Raw genomic sequence first — 23980 nt, forward strand, 5'->3', positions numbered from 1 at the left:
GTTGATCCTGAATTTGTGTTCAATCTTTGAGATTTTTAATGAATGAAACTAAAGGATACATGATGTGCGCACATTCTTTTCCACCACACATGCATGAAGAAAACTTTTTTTTTCACTTATTACTGACAGCTGTGAAGAATCAAGTTACTGGAAACTTCATACTGAATTCAAAAAGTGAAGACGCTGAAACAAAGACATTCATCGAAAATGGTTTACAGTGGGAGTATTTACTCGAAGGTGGAAAGGAGACGCTAAAAACAACTGGTCCTCTGCACGAAGGCATTGTAGTGCTGGTGAGTGGGACTGGAACAGGATCATCACTCTTTACCTTTTCCTGGGTTTCACTGTTTTTCTACTAAAACCTTGTTTCATTTCACTGCAGGTCATTCCCCAGGAAGAAGATGCAAAGATCAGCCTGACATATAAGTATATCATACATGAGGACCTGTTACCGCTTATTACCAACAACAATGTTCTTCTGGCTGAACTGGACACCTATGAGTGGGCACTGAAGAGCTGGTCTCAGTGCTCCAAACCCTGCGGGGGAGGTAAGATTTCTCTAATATCTTTCCTGAGAGACCGATCACAAGTGGACAGCTCTAATTACGTGTGTTCACACTTTGATGTGAGTATGTGTTACACATGCATCTTGAGTGACCACATGTGATCGAATATCACTTCCTGTAAATGCAACACAAAAAACATAGTTTATGTGCATATAGATAGCAGATATAGAAGAAAGTAACATTTTTATGTGTGACGGCGGTATGTGTGTATAATAGGTTTGGACTTTCTGTGTCACATCTCTGCAAAGCACTTGAACAAAAACACAGACACAAGATTCACTCTCAGTGGTGTATGTGGCATGAGAAAAATGTTGAATGAGTATGTCGGTCTGCCCACAGTTGAGAAGGCTGGCTCCTCAGTGTGGCCCAATGTAGAATGTATGTTTAAATAAAAACGCAATTCAATTTGCACATCGTTACCTGGTGTGTGTTCAGAAAACAGAAAAATTAAAGAGTTTTTTTTCACCATGGTATTGTTAATCTATAGAGAAGAATATCCAATGACTGATTAATAATATTTGTTAGCAGTAATAGTGGATTCATATAAAAAATATTTACAACAACTATTTCCAATTATTAGAATATATTTAGATTTTAGAATATTTGCTTCTTTTCCCTATTATAAGTCATTATACATGAAATTTCCTTTTTATCAAATTAAATTTTTTTTCACTGTTAGACAGACGAAACAAACTATTTTAAAGCCCAATTTACAAGAATTGGACTCTCGTAACTTGAAATTAGTTGTGTAATACTTGTTTATTTAACTATGCTATATGTTTGAATGATCTTGCTGGAAGTTTAATTTTGTACACTTTTCACTATTCAGGCATACAGTACACAAAATATGGATGCAGAAGGAAAAGTGACAGCCGTCTAGTACATCGAAACTTTTGTGAAACCAGCAAAAAGCCCAAACCCATTCGCAAGCGCTGCAATGTCCAAGAGTGCAACCAGCCCACGTGAGTGCCCTCCAGCTATACATGGTTATTTTTGAATAGCTAGTAAGGCATTCAAAATGATAAAAATGGTCCAGCTTCAAATGTCCACCCTGACATGGAATATAGGAGCTGTTCAACAGCTGTGTGACATGATAACCTTTTTAAAGAGCCTGCTGTGCTGACAGGTGGGTCGTGGAAGAGTGGAGTCCCTGCAGTAAAACCTGCGGGAAGCTCGGCTACCAGACCAGGGCGGTGCAGTGCATGCAGCCGCTTCACAACGGCACCAACAGGCCCGTCCACAGCAAACACTGCACCGAGAATCGGCCAGAGACGAGAAAGGCCTGTAACCACACCACATGCCCCGCCCAGTGGAGGACAGGGGCATGGTCTCAGGTAAATCAGTAGGACAGCCAGCTGGACCAGCTCTTGTCGAGTTCAAAATGTGCCTACTTGTAACGTAAATGTTTACTAAGTGGAGATTTAGGCATTACTAAATAACTGTAAAGTCAGTTGCACCACACAAACTAACTCTTAGTAAGCCATTTTTTGTTACTGAATATTTAATATGCAGAGGTGTCAAGTAAAAAAGTACAAATACTTTGTTACCTTACTTAAGTAGAAAGTTCCGGTATCTATACTTTACTGCAGCAGGGGTGGTGCACTATATGCCCCTGTGGTTCAGCCTAAACTTTTGTCCTTAATGGCATTTTTCCCCCCTTACGTTACTTTTACTTATATACTTTAAATAGTTTTGAAACCAGTACTTTTACATTTGAGTAAAAAGCTTGACTTGATACTTCAACTTCTACAGAAGTGTTTTTAAACTGTATCTATACTCTATACCTCTGGCACCCTAATACTGTTGTTTTTGGAATTTATGTAAGCGCTCAGGATGCTATGTTATCTCCTGTTTACGCTGTTTATTCATTTGATTTGATTCAGATATTACCAAGCAACTGATTTACACATTGCTGAAGTCTCTATAGCAAAATCACTGCTTAAGTGTTAAGGGTGCAACCAGATTTATTAGATCTGTTTTCAGCTGTTGAAACTTGCTACTAGCAACTAAGTTTTGTCAAATTGAACAGGTAATTTTTGTTAAATGAACAAATGATCTTAGGTTTATGTGTATTGTATCCAAGCAATTGAAGTGTTGGAGTGTTAGAGTTTTGAAACAATTTGCATTTTGATCATTGGTTGTAAGTTTTGCGTCTAGAGTTTTTAAAAATGCCTTCAAGATTCTAAAATTAGTGCCAAAACGATTGTAAAAAAAACTGTAACAGTTGCATTGTTCGATGTGTCAGGCTTTAATGTTAATTAATTAAAAGTATTTAATGTTGTATGTTGTAGACCCGGACTGTGGTTTCCAAACCTGTAACAATGCCATGAATTATTTCCTCATTCTCAAAAGTGTTAATATGTTTGATGTGTGTGCGTGTGCGTGTGCGTGTGCGTGTGCGTGTGCGTGTGTGTGTGTCTGTGTGTCTGTGTGTCTGTGTGTCTCTGTGTTGGTGTGACAGTGTTCTGTGACCTGTGGTGAAGGGATTCAGCAAAGACAGGTGGTTTGCAAGGCCAGCGACAACACCATTGGAGAATGTGAGGGCGAGAAGCCGGAAACAGTCCTCATTTGCAAACTAAGTTCTTGTCCAGGTGAGATCCACAAACATGTAATAAGGGAGCAATATTCACCAAGTTACCAGTGTGCTGCCTGTCTTACAAACACTGTTGGAGAAACTTCCTCTCCATGATCAAGTCATTTCCTTTTTCATTATGGATACAGAAAAACTTTAGAGGAGCGTGTGGGTGATTAACATCTGCTGCATTATGCTGTAATCACTTTTGGATGGCAGTTATATAAACTTAATGTGATTGACTCCTTTTTTTGTAGTTTGTATGATGAATTACACCAGCTGGTCTAACAACCTTATGGAAACTGTTTAAACTGAGACATATTTCAGGTTGCGTGTCAAAACATTTCTGCATTGGTGCCCTCCTGCAGCTTTTCTCACATTGCTTCCTCTTCAAAGAGCTGGGATCCACTAACGTGCATCTGTTTCTCTGCACAGTGGAAAATTGAGGGAGTTTTGTCAAAAACACTAAGAAGAAGTCCAGGTTGTGCCCCTGCTTACTTGTAAATGGCACCAAGCTTTATAATAAGACATCTCTGTTTTCTTACAGTAGCAAGAGATTGTCAAGAACTTTTTTTGGGGTCTTGTGGCTGCTGTGTAATGTCTTATTTAGGAATAGTTTTTGCCACTTTGTCCTCCACTCCAGGAAAGCCAGTGTCTCCTCTCACCGTTGAAACAATGGAAAACTCCACAATAAAAGACGAAGCTATACACCAAAGGGCTCATGAAAACCCTGTCCACAAAATCTCTTCAAGTAAGTCAACATGAAATTTGTTTCAGAAATCAATCACTTTAGTAAACATGTAAACATCTACAATAGAAATGTATTTTTCTTTGAATCCTCATAGTGATATCCTCTCCCCTTGTATCACTAGATGAGCCATGTTTGGGGGATAAATCAATTTTCTGTCAAATGGAGGTTCTTGCCCGATATTGTTCCATCCCTGGATATAATAAGCTTTGCTGTGAGTCTTGCAACAAGAAGGAAAACTTTGCCATACATTCTCCTGACCTCCAAAACACCCCAGTAGTCAAAGTTGAACCTGACGCCTCCGTTCCTACTCACCCTGCATCGCCCAATGCTCCTCCACCCGCTACGACCCAGAGCCCGCTGCAAACCACTAAAGCCGCAAGCAGACGGCTTCGCTCCACCGCCCCAGTGCCAACCACCATTTCTGCTGCTGAAGCCTCCCCATCCACAGGTGCTGCTCTGTCCCAGGGTCCCACCAGTGACTCCTTCCTCACAGCTGGGAAAGGAGACTCGGACCCGGGGTCTATTCTACCTCCAGGGCCTCCACAGCCCACAGCAGACTCCAGTGGAGGTGCTTCTAAAGAGCACAGTCCAAACAGCACTTTAGGCCCTGTCGCTGAAAGGGCAAGAAGGGACGATTTAGGATCCGAGAGGGACTCGAGTCACAGAACCCTTTCAGCTTAGAAATGAACAGTGAGCATTGTTTTGAACATGCTGCTCTAAGTGACGTTCTCATACATTGTCTCACCCATTGCAGCATCTGATAGACTTGCTGCAGATATTGACATTTCTTATTGTTTTTTTTGTTTTTTTATGTTTTTGGTTTTTTTTATGCCAGTGAACTTAGACCAGACCAGCGATGGTTACCTCATCAACACTCCAGAGTGATCTGTGCGCAGCGTTGCTCTGCCCTGTGCTTCAAATATGAAATGGAAGAAAAACAAGTTGTCAGGTGCTGTAAACTAAAACGACTACAAGACGTGTTCAAAATGTGATGACTGCATTGCTACATTCATGTTTTTATCTGTGTACAGTTGTGTAATCCTTTTTTTTATTCAAGTGCATTAGAACTACTATTGAACTTGTATTGTGAACATGTGAGGAGATGTCAAAGGCCATGGTTTTCTAAAGGTGCACGTGTCAGCTGTGGAGGCTGGAGTGTGCCACCAGAATAATTGTAGAAGTTTGTAGAATTGTAGAAGTTATTAGCTAGTTTACTTACAATTTTAATGATGCATTGCATAACGCAAAGTAAGTTAGCAGATTATAAATGTAATTTCTTATTCTGTTTTATGAATTAATAGAATTTTAAAATAGATTTGCAAAAATACATTTTTAAAGCTTTTAAATTATAAAAACGATGTTCTCTTTACTAATGTCTCACAATTCACTGTCTGCTACAGTTTTCTTTTGATGATAGCTCTAATTTAGGGACGGCTCTCACATTTCAAGATGTGAATCCAGTGTTTATGCTGAGCTAAACTAATCTATGAACTTTTAATGCATCATTTAAATGGCATTATTAAATTGATAATGGCTTTTTGATATGTTTAAAATAAGGCATCTGTCAAGTATATAATTATTTCAGTGGCACACTTCAGCCTCCAGCCACATCACTCCTGGCAGGGAGCCTCGTGGCTTCTCTGTCCCTGGTGCTCTTTTTTTATTGTATGTTCCCAAATCCTACGTACTGGTGATGATCCTCACAGGTAAGAAAATCATGACTGTCTGCAAGCCAACCCCACTGTAGCATGTTATCTGTCTGCCTTTGTGGAAATCGGTCACTTAACGCTTTAAAAACAAAAAAAAGATTTAAGAAAAAAAATACTCATTATCTTTTTGTAACTGATATATTTTTCAGATAATAATGTATATAGTGTAAATTTCAAGTTAAGAAAAGAAACCGAAGGTTTGTTACAATTAAAAAATACAGGCGATACTATAAGTCTACAGGCCGTGGTTGGTCACATTCCGGCATTGCAGTTCATAACATCATTATGTTTATTGTATAGTTATTGTATATACGTACGTGAATGAAAGCTTTAAATGTTAATATTTATTGAATTTTAAGTGGTATGGAGAACAAAGTAAAACACGTTTGAAAGAAGTGAGATTCTTGTTTTTTCACTTTTCTTGATTAGGCCTCCATTTACTCCTGTTATATTTACCTTTTTCAAAATTCAAGATTCAAGATGTTTATTTGTCACTACAATAACAAGTTATGCAATTAAATGATTTTATCCCATCCTTCCCAACAATGCAATAATAATAATAATAGAAAAGAAACTATCTAAAAAAATACAAATACAACAACCTATAATCATATAAATGACAGATAAAATAAAATTATATAAAAAACCAAAGGTAGCTATGAAGCGATGCACAGTGCAGAGTGGAAATCTGCATACAAATAACAATAACAATAGGCAAAGTCCAAGCTATATGTAGCTATATACAGTGTAAAGAGGCAGATGTGCATGAGCTGATGGATGGAGGGGAAGGGGGGCTACATGTAGAGTTGCCTGACGGCTCTTGGGAATATCGCTGTCCCTGAATCTGTTGGTCTTGGACTGGACGCTTCTGAGCCTTCTGCCTGATGGCAGCTTGCTGAACAGTCCATGGCATGGGTGACTGGCATCAGAAATGATCCGCTTGGCTCTTTTCCTACACCTGTCAGTGTGGAGATCCTGCAGGGACGGCAGGTTAGTCCCTGTGATGCGCTCGGCTGTTTTAAGCACCCCCCGAAGTGCCTTGCGGTTGAGGGAGGTACAGCTGCCGTACCAGACGGTGACACATCCGGTCAGGATACTCTCAATAGGGCCTCTGTAGAAGTTGGATAGTATCCTTGAGTCCATGCCGAATCTCCTTAGCCGGCAGAGGAAGAAGAGCCGTTTCTGGGCCTGCTTTACAACAACGTTGAAGAGGAGAGACCAGGTCAGGTCAGCTGATATATTGACCCCCAGGAGCTTGAGGTTGCTGACTTTCTCGTCTGCTGTCACTTACAAACATGTTATATAGTTATTGAACAATTTGGCATCAGAAAAAAAAAAAAAAATCCATTACTATCCAGTAAATATTATAGAGTAGCTTGAAAAATAAAGGAAATATACACAAATATACATTTGTGTATATTAATATATACTGTAGTATTTTGATTACAGCATCTGTTTGAGAACCAATGAGGGTCATTTCCCAATATTTTACAGAAAATAGCAAAACATTAATACAAACGTTTGAAGCTTTGTTTTTTCTTTTAATCTACCCATTAGGCTAATCAACTCAGATTTATTTTGACACCCTTTAGAGGGAGCCAACTCTTGAATTGTAAACCGGTGGACTCCACTTTGCTCATCAATGCATGCATACATAATAATAATAATAATAATAATAATAATAATAATGATATTAGTAATATTATTATTATTGTTGTTGTAGTTATTTTAATGATTATACTACTAATATATCAGTAACATGGGGAAATTTTGTCCAGAACAAAAACTTGTATTTATACTTAAAATACATTTTACACCGTATTTTTGTTCTGGTTTTGTTCTGGTACTTATACTTTAATGATAAAGTAAATGTTCTGAGTACTCTTTCCAACAGCCAATACTTAGTTTGATTGTACATTATTTTTTCTGTAGCTACCAATTTATTGTGGTATTGTTTTTAAATTGTTTATCCGCTATTACAGTGTTTGTGTCTGCCGTCAATCCTGAGAGAATTAGAACTACATAGAACCACTTAAAGAGCAGAGCCTTTACTGAAAAACAACTGTTTTGAGGCATTTCTACAGTGGTAATTCCACCTTGATGATAGGTTGTGTGTGGTCTCATTTTGTTTTGAGTTGTTTTTTTATTGCGTACAGTAAAAAATGGCCAAGCTAAGAAACACACTGCTTATTTGACAAAAGCCTGGTGGAGCTGGAGCTTAGTGGCAATGTAATAGGAAAAGCAGACCTTCAAATTAATATTGCACTGTACAAAATGTTAATGCAGTTCATGTGAATTTACCTTAACGTCAATGTTAAGAAGCCGTGTGAAGTGGCTTTTTCCTTTATCCTCGTTCAGAGCCTGAATTATGATGCAAAAGTCAATAACTTGTTAACCAGGGTTTCTTATGGATCATGTGTTTGTTTATTGTATATATTTTAATTTCAAAAGGAAAGATCCACAAACTGCTCATATCTATGTATAGAAATTAAATACAATTTACTAGACCCTAATATATTGCTAGCAGCATGAGTCCAGGGAATTACTTAGTATTTACATTCTCTGCTACTATATGCCACTCTGCTACTTTGATTTGTTTAACTAATGACATTTCCATCAACCTAAACTGTACTTTTGGTTGTAATTAACAAATGTATGCTGACACACTAAATTAAGAGAGTAATATCTGTAAGCATTATACTTGCAAAATGTCACCATGGTAGCATTATCATTGTGAGCTGAAGTTAATTACTTTGGTCAAAATTTACTTTGTTGAGCAATTTTACTTTCTGCAAGATTATACTCCACTCAGATGCTGTTTGTTGTGGTAGAAAGTATAGCTGCCGGACTGAATTGCAATGCATGAGATGCCAGAATACATATATGTTTTTTAAATATTAATATACATATATATTTTTTTTAATTTTAAATGTGTAGACAAATAGACCTTAACTATTTAGTGAGGAAACATTTTTATAGAATACAGATCTCCTCTAAACTCAGGCTGCTTGAATTGAACTCATGTGGTATTTTTAAAGGTTACGGTTGATAGAATTTCCAATCATCAAAGGTTAGCAGCTTACTTTGACATGCTGTATGCTCGGGTTCCACTGGTGCATCTCCTCCACTTTGACAAACAGTAAGTCGTAGAGCTCATCAATGCTGGCCTCCAGGACTGTCTCCAGTCTGAAGACCTTCCCAGCCCCCAGCACCACTTTGCTGCTGATCACGTTCCCCTTGTCCTGAAAAGGAGCAACAACCAAGCAGAGATATACTGTATAACCATAACACAATGGACACAAAAAATTCAGTTTGGAAAAGAGATAAAGCACTCAATCAAGCAATGGAGGGTACCTCTGTGATCTCCACCTTCTGTCCTTGTGTGTCTTCCAATATACAGAGAGCCTTTCTCATTGCTTCTTGGCCTTGTTGTACAAAAAACAGCTGATCTTCTCTTAAAGGCACATGCTTTATATCTTCACGTTTGGGCTCTGCAAAAGATTCTTCTTAGAAATCTTTCAACAACTACAATCTGAAACCATTATACTTTAATCCAGCATGTGTTCTCTTTTGATGTTGGACCTGTACCCATCTCTGCAGGTGTGTGAGCTCCTGGCCTATAACTGTCATAGCTGTGTGTTGAAATCCTGCACAATCAACAATAATAATAAATAAAGCTGCAAGCAGCGTTGGATGGGCCCTCGCACCTCTGCGTGGGTCGGGATCACTGGCGGACGATACCGTACACAAGACTCTACATCATAGAGTATTTTTCCTAGCATCTCATTTATATTTGTATTCTGTGTTGTGTGACTAATGTATGTGTGCTGCTGTAACACCGAAATTTCCCATTTTTTGGGATCAATAAATATCTATCTATCTATCTATCTAGCTAGCTATCTACTATTAATAAAATTGAATTGATTTCAATCGAATTTAAGTGATTAAACTGTTAAGAGAAATAAAAGAGAAACAAAAGCTCAGTAGTCTTACCCAGTATGCAGGACAATTTGCATGAGAAAATAAAGAGAAAAGTCCTTCCTCAGGTTGTTGAGTGTTAACCTGCGAGACTCCTTAGATGTGGGAAGGAAATTCCACAGCAGAGCTTTACAACAGCAGGCAGCATGTTGTCTGTCTTTGGCAGGGACAGCAAAGCAACAAAGTGTGTCTCTGGTCTTTATATGGCCTATGAAGGACGCTCCACAGAGATAAGGGCCAGAGAAGAAGATATGACCTGTTCTGAATTCTTTTCTCAAGGCCACACTTAACAAGAGTTTGGTCAACTAAAACAACGCATTAGACAAAGGCACAGAGGCAGATCTAACAGAACTATGTATCTAGTGCATTTGGAGAATTTAAACTAACTATTTTTTTTAAAACCTATTCCGTGTGGGAGACTTTTCACCAAAATCTTTGAGGTATGCTACGTACTAAAACACGAGGTATCTACTTATAATGCAATGTGAAGAAATAATTAAAGTTAACATCCTAAAGTGCCTTAATATGATAATGACATTACTAAGAAGTTAAATATTTTTAGAAATGTGGGTGTAGGTAAGGAAACGGTGTACCTGTGCACATGTCAAATGTGTGTGAGTGTGCTTGAGTAGATAATCAGTGGTGGTCTTTGTGTGTAAGCTTGATTAGATCATAATACGGAATGCGCATAGAATACCCTATTAGTCAAGGGTCAAATGGCCTATTTATTCATGTACAGCTGTAATAAAAAGGAATTGTTTCAATAGTGTTGTCAACATAACACTTGTAAGTGGTTTAACAAAATGTTTCTATCATGTATTTTGATATTCACCCACTTTCAGTTAGAATGTCAGAAAGTAGCTCATGCACGGAACGTTTTGTCAATTTTGTGAAAAGATTGTTGGTTCTACCAACTATGCAATCTTCAGTCAACTTCCAATGAGTTCCAGGGGTATTAAATGTAAGTACAAAATACTTTTTCTCGTGGGCGCCATTTTTCCTTAAGTGTGGCACAAGAACCCGTACAAGGCTGGTAGCTATCAGGAAGGTTGCAGACACTGTTGGCCCGGACACTTGTAGGGCTCTCATTGGGTTGCACGCCTACACAGGATGTGACACTCTAAGCGCTTTTGCAGACAAAGGGAAGACACTTGACTCCTGATGAACAAGTTGGGCCAGGAATGGGACCTCTCACCAGAACTGAGCAACAAACTGTAGGCATTTACTGTACATGTGTCTTCTATACATTTGTCAACATAGTAAACCATTACTTTCTTATGGCTTTTTTTTTCGACGTACTATACTTGGACTTTTTTTACATGCCACTATCATTTTTTTTTTATACTATAATAAGACTTTTTTTAACCACTTTTTTTTTACATACTATACCATTACTATTTCCGATAAACAATGACTTTTTATGACTAACGACTATGACTAACCCATGATTTTTATCCCTTTTTTTAACCTACTATACTATGACATTTGTATTACTTTTTTGCACATACTACACCATGATTTTGTAATTACTTTTTTCATCATACTACACTATGACTTTTTAATCACTTTTTACAATGTACTATACTATGACTTTTTAATAACTTTTAACAATGTACTATACTATGAGTTTTTTATGACTTTTTGACATGCTAAACTATGACTTTTTATGACTTTTTTGACATACTACACAATGATTTTTTTATTATTTTTTTACCAAACCATACCTTGACTTTTTTACCATTTTCTTTTGATAAACTATAATGTGACTTTTTATGACTTTGTCAACATAGTAAACCATTACTTTCGTATGGCTTTTTCCGACGTACTATACTAAGACTTTGTTTTACATGCATTCTATCACTTTTTTAGAAATATTATAATATGACTTTTTTATAATTTTTTTCGACATACTATACCATTACTACTTTTGATATGTATAGTATGACTCTTTTCAACATATTATATTATGACCTTATATATTATTACTACACCATGATTTTTATCACTTTTTTTTAACATACTATACCTTGACTATTTTATCACTTTTTTTCGACATACCATATTGTGACAGTTTTATTACTTTTTTTTTGACACACTACACCATGGATTTTTATGACTTTGTTTAACATACTGTACTACAACTGTTTTTGACAAGCTAGTATACCATTACTATTTTAGGTACACCATGACTTATTTCGACATACTATACTGTGTTCAGATGACAACATCCGCTCCATTTTACTGTTGGCAACTATACTGTGACTTTTTATCACTTTTTTCAACATACTATACAATTACTTTTTTGACATACTATACTATGAATGTTTTATTTCTTTTTTCAACATACTATATTATGACTTTTGTCAACATGCTATACTATAACCTGTTATGACTTTATTCAACATGCTGTACTACGATATTTTTTAATCATTTTTTATGATAAACTATGCAATGACTTTATATGACTTTTTGACATACGACACAGTGACTTTTTATCACTTTTTTAAACAGGCTATACTTTTTTATGACTTTTGTCAACACACTAAACTATGATTTTTCACTGAATTTTTTGCCATATTATACTATGACTTTTTGATATTCTATACTACTGTTTACTACTGTCACTTTGGTATCACTTTTTTCAAAATACTATTTTATGACTTTTTTCTGACTTTTTTGACATAGTTTACTATGACCATTTTTGATCTTCATGACTTTTGTTGACATACTACACTATGACTTTTTATCACTTTATTAATCATACCATATTATGACATTTTTATCACTTTTTTTGACGTACATACCATTACTGTTTTTGATATATTATGCCTTTTTTGACTTACTATACTGTGACTTTTTTATCACTTTTTTTCTATTACTTTTTCATCACTTTTTTCGACATAATATTCAATGACTTTTTATCACTTTTTCAAAATACTTTCCTTTTATTCAACATGCTATACCCTTTTTGGGTGGCATAGTGTCAACAGTAAGCCTTAGAGGTTAGCCCTGCTCCAACTTGAACCAGCAAGTATTCTCTGACCCCTGGTTTGGGCCTACCAAGCAAAATGATTTCTCTGATCTCTCTGGGCCTCTCATGCATATCACGTTGGTCTAACATTCCCGGTTGGCCCCGGGGGAGAAAGAGACAAGGATATTAAAGTCCTTCAGAGCATGCGATGATAGAGGATCAATTTCCCCCTCTTAATCAACCTCATATTTCCTCTGTCAAATCTATGCAAGCACCAGTGTGCAAATGCTGCAGCCTACATGACATATTATGGTCTCAGTCCACAAACTCTCTGACATCTGATTACCATTTGGCCTTGATGTGCAGAGATTACTTTTGTTCATCAGCTACATCATGATTGCTGTCATGTAAATGCCATAATTTTCACTTAGAAGACCTCACGTATTCCAATGATGATAATTATAGTTCTTCTAAAACCACATGAATGCAAATTATCCTTGTTTTATAACAGTACTGCCGCGGTTCAATTGGTCACTCAGGACAGATGACGTACAACTTCCTTTATTTAAGGTGGTTTATTAGAGCTGGAATAATAAAACAAAAAGATTACTTGACACACACATCGATGTGGACCACCCTACTTCACCCTGTAGGGGTCCAACGACTTCTTCAGCCGCCCTCTGAAGGAGGAGTGTACCTATTACATAAAAAGTCATATCATAGTTTATAAAAAAAATCATGACAAAGTCGAAATAATAGTAAAGTAAAACAGTATGTCAAAAATGTTTAAAAGTAACAGTATAGCATGTCAAAAAAACTTGATATAATATGATGAAAAAAGTGCTTAAAAACGTTCTAGAATAGTATGTTGAAAAAGGTGATATAAGTCAGCACAGAATTTTGAAAAAAGTAATAAAAAAGTCAAAGTATAGCGTGTTGAAAACAGTGATAAAAAGCCACTGTACAGTATGTCAAAAAAGTTATTGTATATTTTTTAAAAAGTGATAAAAAGTCATAGTATAGTAGGTTGAAAAAAGTCATTTAAAAGGTCATAGTCTTGTGTATTGACAAAAGTCATGAAAAAGTTGAATTATAATATTTCGAAAAAAGCCATAACAAATTCATGGTATAGTATGTTGAAAAAGTCATAGAATAGTATGTCGAAAAAAGTGATAAAAATGTCACAGTATAGTATGTTGAAAAAAGTCATGGTATATTGAAAATAGTAATGGTATAGTATGTCGGGAAAAGTGATAAAACATCATGATATAGTATTATATATTTAGTATTGTATTTTAATATAGTTTAAAAAAAAACATTAATCATTAAAATGACTAATGGTTATAGCGTAGCTTGTCAAAAAAGTCATAGTATAGTACTTTGAAAGAGTGAAAATAGTTTAGTATGTCGACAAAAGTCATAAAAAGTCATGAAGTATACAGAGAAAAGTCAAAGTATAGTACGTTGAAAAAAAGTTGCTTCTTTGTGTATCATCTTGTTTGTGTGTAAGGTATGGAGCATGTTGAAAAACATCATGGTATAATATGTCGAAAAAGTGATTAAAAAGTCATAGTATAGTATTTTGAAAAAAGTCATAAAAAAGTCATAGTATGTCAAAAAAATCATATTATAGCATGTCGAAAAAAAGTGATAAAAAAGTCAAAGTATAGTATGTTTAAAAAAGTCATAGTATAGTTGAAAAAGTGATAAAAAAAAAAGTGATAAAAAAAGTCACAGTATAGTATTTTGAAAAAAGTCATAATTATAGACATAGTATGTCAAAAAAGGTCATTTTATAGCTTGCCGAAAAAAGTGATACAAAAGTCATATTATTGAATGTTGAAAAAAGAGATTAAAAGTCCCCATATAGTATACTAAAACAAGTGATAAAAAAGTCAATGTATAGTATGTTGAAAAAAGTGATAAAAACTCATAGTATAGTATGTCAAAAAAAGTCTAAAATATACAGTAATATGTCCAAAAAGTCATAGTGTTGTATGTTGTTGTAAGTGATTAAAAGAGTCATGGTATAGTATGTTGAAAAAAGTCATATTTTAGCATGTCAGAAAAGTGATAAAAAAGTCATAGTATATATTCTATGTTGAAAAAAGTGATAAAAAGTCAGAGTATAGTATATAAAAACAATAGTGATGGTAAAGTACGTCGGAAAAAAATCATGGTATAGTATGTTGGAAATGTGTAGTGTATTGATAAAGATCATAGTAAAAAGTGTTAAGCATAAGACTTATGTTAGCATAAGTCATGGCATATACTGTATATAGAATACATAACACACCACTTCTTCCTCACTTTTTCTCACTGCTTGTAGACCCAATCACAATGTTTGTTTACAATACCTTCAGGTTGGAATAATTCCTGCTTGCATGTATAATTTGATGGCCCTGAGCAAACAGGATGAGGATCAACTGGATATACTCATCTACTTTAATCTAAAATTCATGTTTAATGCTTTCATAGTGCACATTACACTGTCATTAGCATAACATTGTAGAACTTATTTACCTGTTGGCAACAGACTAAAGGAAATGACACCACCCAAACTAGCTAGTCTGACTAGACTTGGTTTATGAAAGACGCTAGCAAAGCCACACAGTACATAAAATAAGCACAGCAGAAACTTCAGATACAACAAACATGCTCTCATTGAACTATATTAGTCACAGCAGGCAGCTGTTTTCAGTGAAAAAGCTCTAAAAAATAGACTGTACACTGCATGATCAGTACCAAACAGCAGACGGTTATTCAGATACAAGTCATTTCTAAGGAGAGAAAGCTTGTTATTCTACTGTGATGGCAAAGTAAGGACAGGAAAAGATAAATGAGGTGGAAGATGCAGAAAATATAGTCTGTTCTGCAGTTAAAGTGGATGAAATAAGTATTGAACACATCACCATTTTTTCTCAGTATATATTTGTTGGTGACAACCCAAGTAAAACCATACATACAAAGAAACCAAAACAAATAAATTCAAAAAGTAAGTTATTTGTAATAATGTGAAATGACACAGGGAAAAAGTATTGAACACGCTTACTGATATTTATTTAATACTTTGTACAAAAGCCTTTTTTTGGTAATGACAGCTTCAAGACGCCTCCTGTATTGCTCTGGTGGGATTTGGGCCCGTTCTTCAACACAAACAGTCTTCAAGTTTTGAAGGTTCCGTGGGCCTCTTCTGTAAATCTTGATCTTCAGTTCTTTCCATGGATTTTCAATGGGATTTAAGTCAGGTGATTGGCTGGGCCATTCTAGAAACTTTATTTTCTTTCTTTGAAACCAATTGAGAGTTTCCTTGGCTGTGTCTGGGATCATTGTCTTGCTGAAATGTGCACCCTTGTTTCATCTTCATCATCCTGGTAGATGGCAGCAGATTTTGTCTCTGTACATTTTCCCATTCATCGTTCCTTCAATTTTGCGAAGTTTGCCAGTACCATTTGCTGAAAAGCAGCCCCACACCATGATGTTCCCACCTCCAAACTTCCCTGTTGGTATATTGCTTTTAGGGGGATGTGCAGTGCCATTTCTCCTCCAAACATGGTGTGTATTATAGCATCCAAACAGTTCAATTTTACTCTCATCTGAGCACACTATATTCTCCAAGTATTTCACTGGCTTTTCCAAATGTGCAGCAAACTTTAAACAAGCTTCAACATACACAATTGGTACTCTTCGGATTATTCTTTTCACTCTTCATTGACACCTTGGCAATGAGATCTTTTTGTAGGCCATCAGTGGGACTGAACCAGCTAATATTAATTTGCACTGACAGGGGGTTGGATTGCTTTTTAATTACTGATCGTTTTCAGTCAATTTAAAATTCCAACACAAAGAAAGCAAAAGGAAACAGAAAATACATGCATCCGGTGGAAATTCCTACGGCACGTGGAACGTAAAGGATATAGACGATAGAACATCTGCATACTGACTAAGCAGAATGTGACTGTCAGATCACATAATTGAAACATTAACCATAGTGTAGGTCTATGACAGATGTAAGGTAATTTTACTGCTCTGTAATCTCCCATGCTTTTTGTGTGGCTTTAATCCCACTGCTGCAGCTGTCCAGCTGTCTTTTTTTAAACATCCATATCCTCACGCTAAATCCTTATATTATATTTAACAATATGTTATGGGCTCAATAGAGCTTGTAATGCCCTCCTGTATCTTTTGTGGTGATTTGACTGGTCTATTAAGCTTAAAGTGGTTTATGATTTGGGAAGTTGCTTACTTTGATTGGAAGCTTTTTCCAACTATCGCACTTGCACTCTGTATGTAGCCTTCACATTGTTTGATGTAAATACCAGAAACATGACAGTCTGAGTCAGTTTTGTACAACACCTTAGATATTGACATTTAATTCTGTCAGCTGATTAGGTCAGGTTAATCTTGATAATGTTTTGCTAAATCCAACCAAATCTGTTATGTGATGGACTCAGATTGTACTGTAGATTTACTAGTGAACTGAGGAGCCAAAGAAAGAATAAAAAATAGCATCTCTATCATACAGAATGATGCTAGAATGGGGCATGCATTATTTATCATTTATTTATCATTTATGAGGCCAACACCATGCTTGAAATCATAAGTATGCCCTCAGTAAGTATGCTCAAGCTCTAGTGTTATCAACTCGTTTTAAAGGAAATAAGCCAATCTGGTCTGCTGGTGATTTATATGCAGTTATTAAAGGAGAGTTGCTGCACTGCTAACAACAACAGTTGGTATCGGAAGTGTCACTTTGTAACTAAATATATTGAAACTTAAGAATTAGGTTGATTTTCTCGGACCAGGGTGAAACTTTTTGAACGCATTGTTTCTTGTTTGAGAAATAAAAACCTCTATGTCTAAATTCACCATGTCTGGGGTTAAAACAAGACCGTGAGGCAGTGCTTGAGGACAGGTGTGCTTCAGCTAAATGTTAACATGACAATGCTAGTCTGGATCTAAGTAAGTACATTGCAGGTTAAGCCTGGCAAGCCGGACATCTAGCAAACAGAGTTGCCCTTTTACAACAACCTCACAAACAACCTCTGAGCTGGCAAGCTAACGTTACACACTGAATATGGCAGTGTTGGTTATGTTGAAGTTTATTTATCCCCAAGTTAGTTTAGCGTTCTAGCATGATAACATTTGCTAATTATTACATGAGCTAAGGCTAATAGGAATTATGTGTGTATTGCACATTTGGTTATAAAGTATTGGACAAATTGAAAGTTTGACCAGAACATGAATGCCTCTATTTTCATGACAATGCATCCAATAGTTTTTTACTCAAGACATTTTACTCAAAACCACAAATGTAGAACTCTATAATGGGGCTCGACAAAAGTCACCAATATCATCAGGATTCATCATCGAAGAATAACAAATGTCTCGACAGAGATTTTGGTCTAGAGCAAAGTGATGGAGCGACAGACCAACATTGCAATCCCTAGAGCCACTCTGTAAGCGGGGAACTGATATAAGCACTTTAAACTTTGGTAACCTAAAATCCTAAATTATCTTTTGCCCAGATTAAACCACACGAACATAACTATCAGCATTCAAGTTTTATTTCCCTGAAGGTTGTTAAACTTGTCACTCTGCTTTTCTCGCTTTCAAAACAATACAAGTACGAAACATCATCCACAGTATCATGTAACACTACCCCACCTATTGAAGTCCTGTTAAATTGGCTTGTTTCTAAGAAACATCTAAAAAGCAAATATGCTAAAAAGTACCTGGTATATCATCTATCAAGCGACCAATGCTCAATGAAACCAATCATTTCTCATTAGGAAACCATAATACAGTGAATATTATGATGAAAACAAGGGAATTCTATGCACTCTCAGTGTGCTGCAGTGGAGGATCTTCAAGATTATTCTGAGCTCTTGGGTGCACTTCAAGGACCTCTGCATCTCCAATTTTCTCTGCAAAAGAAAAGTCAAGTCAGAGTCTCACAAAGGCAATTTTCAGTTTTCAATTTTATTTTACTTTATTAGGATCCCATTTAGCTGATGCAGAACTTCAGCTACTCTTACTGGGGTCCACATTAAACTTAAAAGACATGTTCAGACAAAACATCCATGTGATATTAAAATAAGAATAGTATAATTAACATTATTCTTTCTTCCATAACATAAATATACATATTCCTCTTCAGATACTCTTATAAATATTAAACTAAATTCATAAGCACTGAAGTAAAATCTTACAACATCTTCATATACAATAGATCCATCTGTTCTATTTAATAAAAATGTTTACTGTTAATGTTCTGGATTCCACTAATAGTCCTACCTATTGACAGTTATACAATACAAAATGTACAACAATTATTGCAAAACATAATTTATATGTCAAAACTACATTTTCAAAAGCATCCAAGAGCTTTTTGTAATCCATTTAAAAAAATAATTAGATTCTACAGCCTTTGTTAAAAAAGGACAAACTGGATAAATTTGCTTGAGGAAGAAAGGCAAAATTCAAAAGAGGATTTTAATGACTTAAGGGACCTCCTGCTGTGCCATCAAACAGACTGCAGTTGATATATAGCCTAATGTACCATAGGGAAAGAGCTGTCTTTAATCCAAGGACAGGCATAAACTCTGATAGTGGTGAAATGTGAAGGCTTATGGGAGGACAACTGCATTAAAAAGTCTCCAGCAAGGAGGAGAGAAAGACGGGAAAAATAGCTCTGCTACAATAATAAACAAACCAAGGCCACATCCACACTACTTTGTTTTAATTTAAAAATTAATATTTTCTGTTACATTTATGCCTAGCGTCCATACTACATGGTCATCCCAACAATTCACGCATCCACCGGCCATATCAGCCTTATGGGGAGTGCCAGTTCTCGGGTGAGGCCATGAAAACTTGTAAGAGATATCTGCACTTTTAGATCTATGCAGTTTTTCTCTTTATTAACCCCTATGGTTCACAACAGATTCCATGCCTGTTAATGCACAACATGGGTCAAGAGACATGTATTAGAAAAATATCAGACATTAAGAGCACCAGAGGGACACTTTCTACACACAACCGAGGAGCACTCCATGCAGACCGTGATCGAATATTAGACAGATTCTAAGATTTATAGATTTGTTAAAGGTGCTCTAAGCGATGTTAGGTGACGGCCCTTCTTGTTGACGTTCAAAGTATTTTCAAACAAAACAAGGCTAGCTCGCCCCTCCCTCCTGCACATTCCGTCCCCTCTCCCTCCCGTGCATCTCACTAACCCCCCAACCCCCAAATCCTTCTTGTTGGTTATTGGCTTTGTTATGTTTGGTGGTGCAGGTTGAAACAGTTTGTTTTTGTTGCTGTTTGTGGAGCCTGGGCTGTCTACAGAGACCACTTTTTTTTTTACAGTGTGTTCAGGGGACAGGCAACTAGCAGACAGTGAGGAGATGTTTGCGGTGTGTGACAAAAATATAGCCTAAAAAGCAAATGACATTGCTAAGAGCACCTTTAAATTAGAAAGTAATTATGACATGTAATTTATCTACTGCTGCCAAAGCAACTTACAGTTGCCAAAGATCAGAGGTCGCACACCTCTGTAGCAACTAGGGGTAAAGTGTCTTGCTCAGGGACACATTGGTTGTTGTAACACAGTGGGAACTGATCCCCGATCTCTCACACAAAAGACAAGCGTCATATCCACTGCACCATCACCACCAAATGCAGCTGGAACCCATTTTATTTTTTTGCCCTTCAGACAGCCAAAGTGGCAAAGTCGCCAGTGGATCTGGATGTCACTCAACATCATAGGTCAACAGCTAGCTATTGCCACAGCTAGTTAGGGAAAACACATTGGGTGAAGCTGTCTGAAGGATTACATACATATTACTATTATACTCTAATGTATTTCAAACCATAGAACCACATCTTCAGAGCATACATTCTGCTTCCTGCTTACATGGGCACGCGCAAGCCCAGAAAATGTGAATGGTTATTGGATATGTGTTTTTAACTTGTTAGTATGGATGGAGATGAGTTCTGCTACAGAGCTAAACACTGTTGTGTGGACTGAGATCCATTTTTTTCCCCAAAACTGTTTAAAAATGAAAATCTAACAGTGTGGATATAGCCTATAAAACACCAAGAATAAAGTTGTGCACTGTTTAGTTACCTGGTTTTTCGTCGCTGAAAGCTTGGTTTCCTATGTATGAGCTGTGGAAGTAAAAAAACAATGAGCTCGACACATTCCTGAACACAAGAACCAGATAAAAATGTGAGAGATTATTTTGACCTCGTTCTTTGTGGTTTTCTCCACGACTGGTCGAACGATGGACCATACACAGACGGAGATGCACTAGGATGAAAGGCCTGGAGCTGCTGGAGGTTCTGCTGAGGATGGCCCGAGAACTCAACACCGTCCAGAGCTTGCTTGATCATCCCCATCACCAGGTCTTTCTCTGAGGGTACATCACATCAAATAATACCAGGAAAAGAGTTCAGTGATTCTTCTTATCAGCAGAGCAATTATACGCTCTGTCAGAGATTAATTTAAATAACTGTGTTAAATGATGAATAGAAATTAAATATGATTATTAATTGAATGAAATTTAATTAATAATTAAAAAGACATTGATCATTTTTATAAACATTTTACACATTTTTCAGTCGCAGGATTTAAACATAAATTGTGTTTATCTAATAACTTATTGTAAGTGCAAACTTCACAAACTGGAGGTGTGCAGTTTGGAATATACTATTTCCAGCCGGGGAGGGGATGAATGAGAATAAAGTAAATCATTGTGTGGAATGAAATTTTTTTTACCTCTTTGGCCTGCAAGCAGAAGCCACTGCTGGACTGTAGACAGGGAATCTGTCTGCAGGATCTGACAAAGTAGCTCAAACACCTGACAAGAGAGAAGTAGGACTATCACACCATTAGCTTGCAAACAACTTAAATGTACATATACTGTATGTGTGTGTGTGTGTGTATATATATATATAATATATATATTTATTGAATTTTTCAATATGCCTGGTGACGGAGCTGTGCTTCCACAGCTTTCTAACAACCTTTGGCAAAAGCAGCTAATCCTCTAAACCAGGGGTCTTCAACGCTTTCCAGGCCAAGGACCCCCAAACTGATGGCGAGATGGAGCGGGGACCCCCTAATATATAATATATTGTATAAATTGTGTTATATCAAACTGGTCCTATAGTGCCATGTGTGCATTGATGACTGAAAGACATCTTCTGCCTCCATTTATCTGTTTACTACAGTGTGTTGAATTCATTTTAATGTGTATTTAAGACATTCAATTAGTGGAAAAAATTGCAGGGGGGGGAATATAAAAAAAGTCTAATCAACCAAAACTTTCGCGACCCCCATGCAGTACCTCCGCGGACCCCCTAGGGGTCGCGGACCCCCTGTTGAAGACCCCTGCTCTAAACCATGCAGATATAGGTTGTAAATATGAGTAGTAATTGCTGCTTGAACAAACGACTTATGGGAACATTTTTTGGGGGGAAGGACAGTCTCTCTCAGGAGTAAAATATGACATGGCTGTGCCTCATTTAAATCCCAAACTACCCTGCTGGAAGAGGTCAACATCAGTGGAGGAGTTTTTCACCATTAGTTCTTGATCATGGAAGGACTGAGGATACATCAGGCGCTGAGAATGAGATCTGCGTTGGTAAGAGTTGGAGGATGGAGGGACGATTCTCCCTGTTTCAGCTGAATATTGGGTCTTTCGGCGGACAAATTCTTCTTCAGGCTGGTCCTGGAATACAGTGACAAAATCATGCTCCTCAGTACAAAAAGGTTACATAAAAATATGTACCAGTATAAATATATGAGGACAAATGCATGCAGTTCGTAATTACTCAGGTTTGTAATTGTTTTTGGCCTAGTTGTGTCTACCACTACAACCTGTAGGGCTCTGGATAATGTGCAATCTTTATTGATTAGAATTTTAATGCAACCTAAACAGTTGCCAAGGGTGTAAGTGTACAGTGTAACTGAGTAACCCAGGACATCCTTCATAAACTTTCTAAATTTAACTTTACGTAAAACTTTACTTAGGTTTAAATCTTATCCAACCATCCGTGACCAATGTGTTATTAATAGTGGGAAATTGTCTTTTTTAAAGACTAAGAAAGGAGTACCATAGGGCTCTGTTCTTGGTTCAATTATTTTTAGCTTGTATAAATGACTTGCTGCAATCAAGTCCGGAAGCAGGTCTTCAGATGTATGCAGATGATACAGTCATATGTACCTTGTGGAACAACCCTGTCTGTTTCCACCTAGCTGTTGGATCATTTACAGTCAATAGCAGCATGGCTTGAGAAGTCATGTCTCTCTTATCTTCCATTTCATGCTGTAAAATAGTTTCATGTGCGCAATGTTTTTTGTTTTACATCTAAGTTATTGGGTTACCTTTTGGTCACAAGCAGCACTTACAATAACAAAGCCTCTGATGATGACACACAATCCAGAAAGTAAAATGTTGGACAGGAAGCCAAGAGATCTCATCAATGTCATGTTCTTAAGAAAATAAATATATATATAATTTTATAGAATTTGCTCATCTTAAACTTGTGTATAAATGCCTACAAAGCTAGGCTCCTCAGGTGCTCAGTGATCTAGTGGTTCCTCTTAGAGCTTTGGGTTCTGTATTGCGTGGAGCAGCCAACAGGAATTGTAGGATGTCCTTATGTAAATCCTCAATAGAACAAACTGTTTTTTTCTGTTTGGGTGCTCAACATGTGGAATTCACTACCTACTGAACTTAAAAGTGATCCTGTTTGGCATCAAATTCTAAACTTCATTTGAAAGGTTTTCGAAGACGGAGCAGTCATGTAGTCATAAATAATCTGGTGCTCCTGTTTAATCGTGTTTTAATGTAATTAAAAAAAGAAATAGGTCCATCTAGGGTGTGCATTGCAAATTAGCTTAGGCCATAAATTCTGTGGTGTGTGGCATACGTGTCCCTATACAAATAAACATAAAGAAGAAAGAGTTCAGATTTCAGCATTAGAGTACCTCTTTTTTGCCCTTTTCTGTATGAGAAGCCAAACTGACTTTTGCAGCGAGGTCTTTAAGTTCATCTCTCCAGGCCTCTGAAAATTGGGCTGTGAAATATAAAATATATATGTAAAAGTAAATTACCCCGGTTATTCTGAAGCTTAATTGAATTCTTTGATGGCAAAGTTTTCAACGTGTGACGCTATGTGTGACTGTGGACATACCTGATTTGTTTTTGTTACTACTGACTCCATAAAGATTCTGAGCAAACGGAAAACTAAAAGATGGATCAGTTGCTTTCTTGAGGACGTGGCTCTTGAGAAGTGGATGAGGAAATAAGGAAGAGGTCACAAACCAATCATCCCTCACCATGCACACAGGCCTACCATTGAGTCCTGTTGGAAAGGGAAATAACACACACACACACACACACACACACACACACACACACACAC

At 36.7% G+C, this 23980-nt stretch overlaps 3 protein-coding genes and 1 long non-coding RNA gene across 7 annotated transcripts in view; 2 read left to right on the forward strand and 2 right to left on the reverse strand.

The window, feature by feature from the left end:
- adamts14 (ADAM metallopeptidase with thrombospondin type 1 motif, 14) overlaps positions 1-5993 on the forward strand; it is a 50491-nt gene extending 44498 nt beyond the window's left edge. For 2 of the 3 annotated variants that reach the window (XM_032501382.1, XM_032501383.1), the window contains exons 16-22: positions 130-293; positions 383-548; positions 1396-1528; positions 1693-1900; positions 3028-3157; positions 3782-3889; positions 4011-5993. In XM_032501382.1, coding sequence (XP_032357273.1) covers positions 130-293; positions 383-548; positions 1396-1528; positions 1693-1900; positions 3028-3157; positions 3782-3889; positions 4011-4570 — 1469 coding nt within the window. In that variant the 3' untranslated portion in view covers positions 4571-5993. Of the gene's footprint in view, positions 1-129; positions 294-382; positions 549-1395; positions 1529-1692; positions 1901-3027; positions 3175-3781; positions 3890-4010 lie in introns of all 3 variants that reach the window. The other variant, XR_004327112.1, reaches the window with a different exon arrangement.
- Positions 5994-5999: 6 nt separating this feature from the next.
- On the reverse strand, positions 6000-9750 carry star2 (steroidogenic acute regulatory protein 2). The gene is made up of 5 exons (XM_032501460.1): positions 9592-9750; positions 8953-9089; positions 8682-8840; positions 7900-7959; positions 6000-6789 (listed from the first exon to the last, which is right to left on the reverse strand). The coding sequence occupies exons 2-5, from the start codon at positions 9010-9012 to the stop codon at positions 6325-6327; spliced, it is 744 nt and encodes a 247-aa protein (XP_032357351.1). The 5' UTR covers positions 9013-9089; positions 9592-9750; the 3' UTR covers positions 6000-6324.
- A 316-nt stretch (positions 9751-10066) lies between these two features.
- Positions 10067-23980, forward strand: part of LOC116670810 (uncharacterized) — a 19866-nt gene continuing 5952 nt past the window's right edge. Inside the window, exons 1-2 of the long non-coding RNA XR_004327129.1 lie at positions 10067-10077; positions 18433-18439. This is a non-coding gene — a long non-coding RNA (uncharacterized LOC116670810). The remainder of the gene's footprint in view (positions 10078-18432; positions 18440-23980) is intronic.
- Positions 17358-23980, reverse strand: part of tbata (thymus, brain and testes associated) — a 16187-nt gene continuing 9564 nt past the window's right edge. Inside the window, exons 3-9 of one of the 2 annotated variants that reach the window (XM_032501465.1) lie at positions 23750-23920; positions 23544-23632; positions 22132-22281; positions 21327-21408; positions 20796-20961; positions 20676-20716; positions 17358-18474 (exon numbers count right to left, since the gene is read on the reverse strand). In XM_032501465.1, the coding sequence (XP_032357356.1) occupies positions 18383-18474; positions 20676-20716; positions 20796-20961; positions 21327-21408; positions 22132-22281; positions 23544-23632; positions 23750-23920 (791 nt within the window). In that variant the 3' untranslated portion in view covers positions 17358-18382. The remainder of the gene's footprint in view (positions 18475-20675; positions 20717-20795; positions 20962-21326; positions 21409-22131; positions 22282-23543; positions 23633-23749; positions 23921-23980) is intronic. The other variant, XM_032501464.1, reaches the window with a different exon arrangement.

This window comes from Etheostoma spectabile, chromosome 21 (genome assembly GCF_008692095.1).
Source record: "Etheostoma spectabile isolate EspeVRDwgs_2016 chromosome 21, UIUC_Espe_1.0, whole genome shotgun sequence".
Taxonomy (NCBI): Eukaryota; Metazoa; Chordata; class Actinopteri; order Perciformes; family Percidae; genus Etheostoma; species Etheostoma spectabile.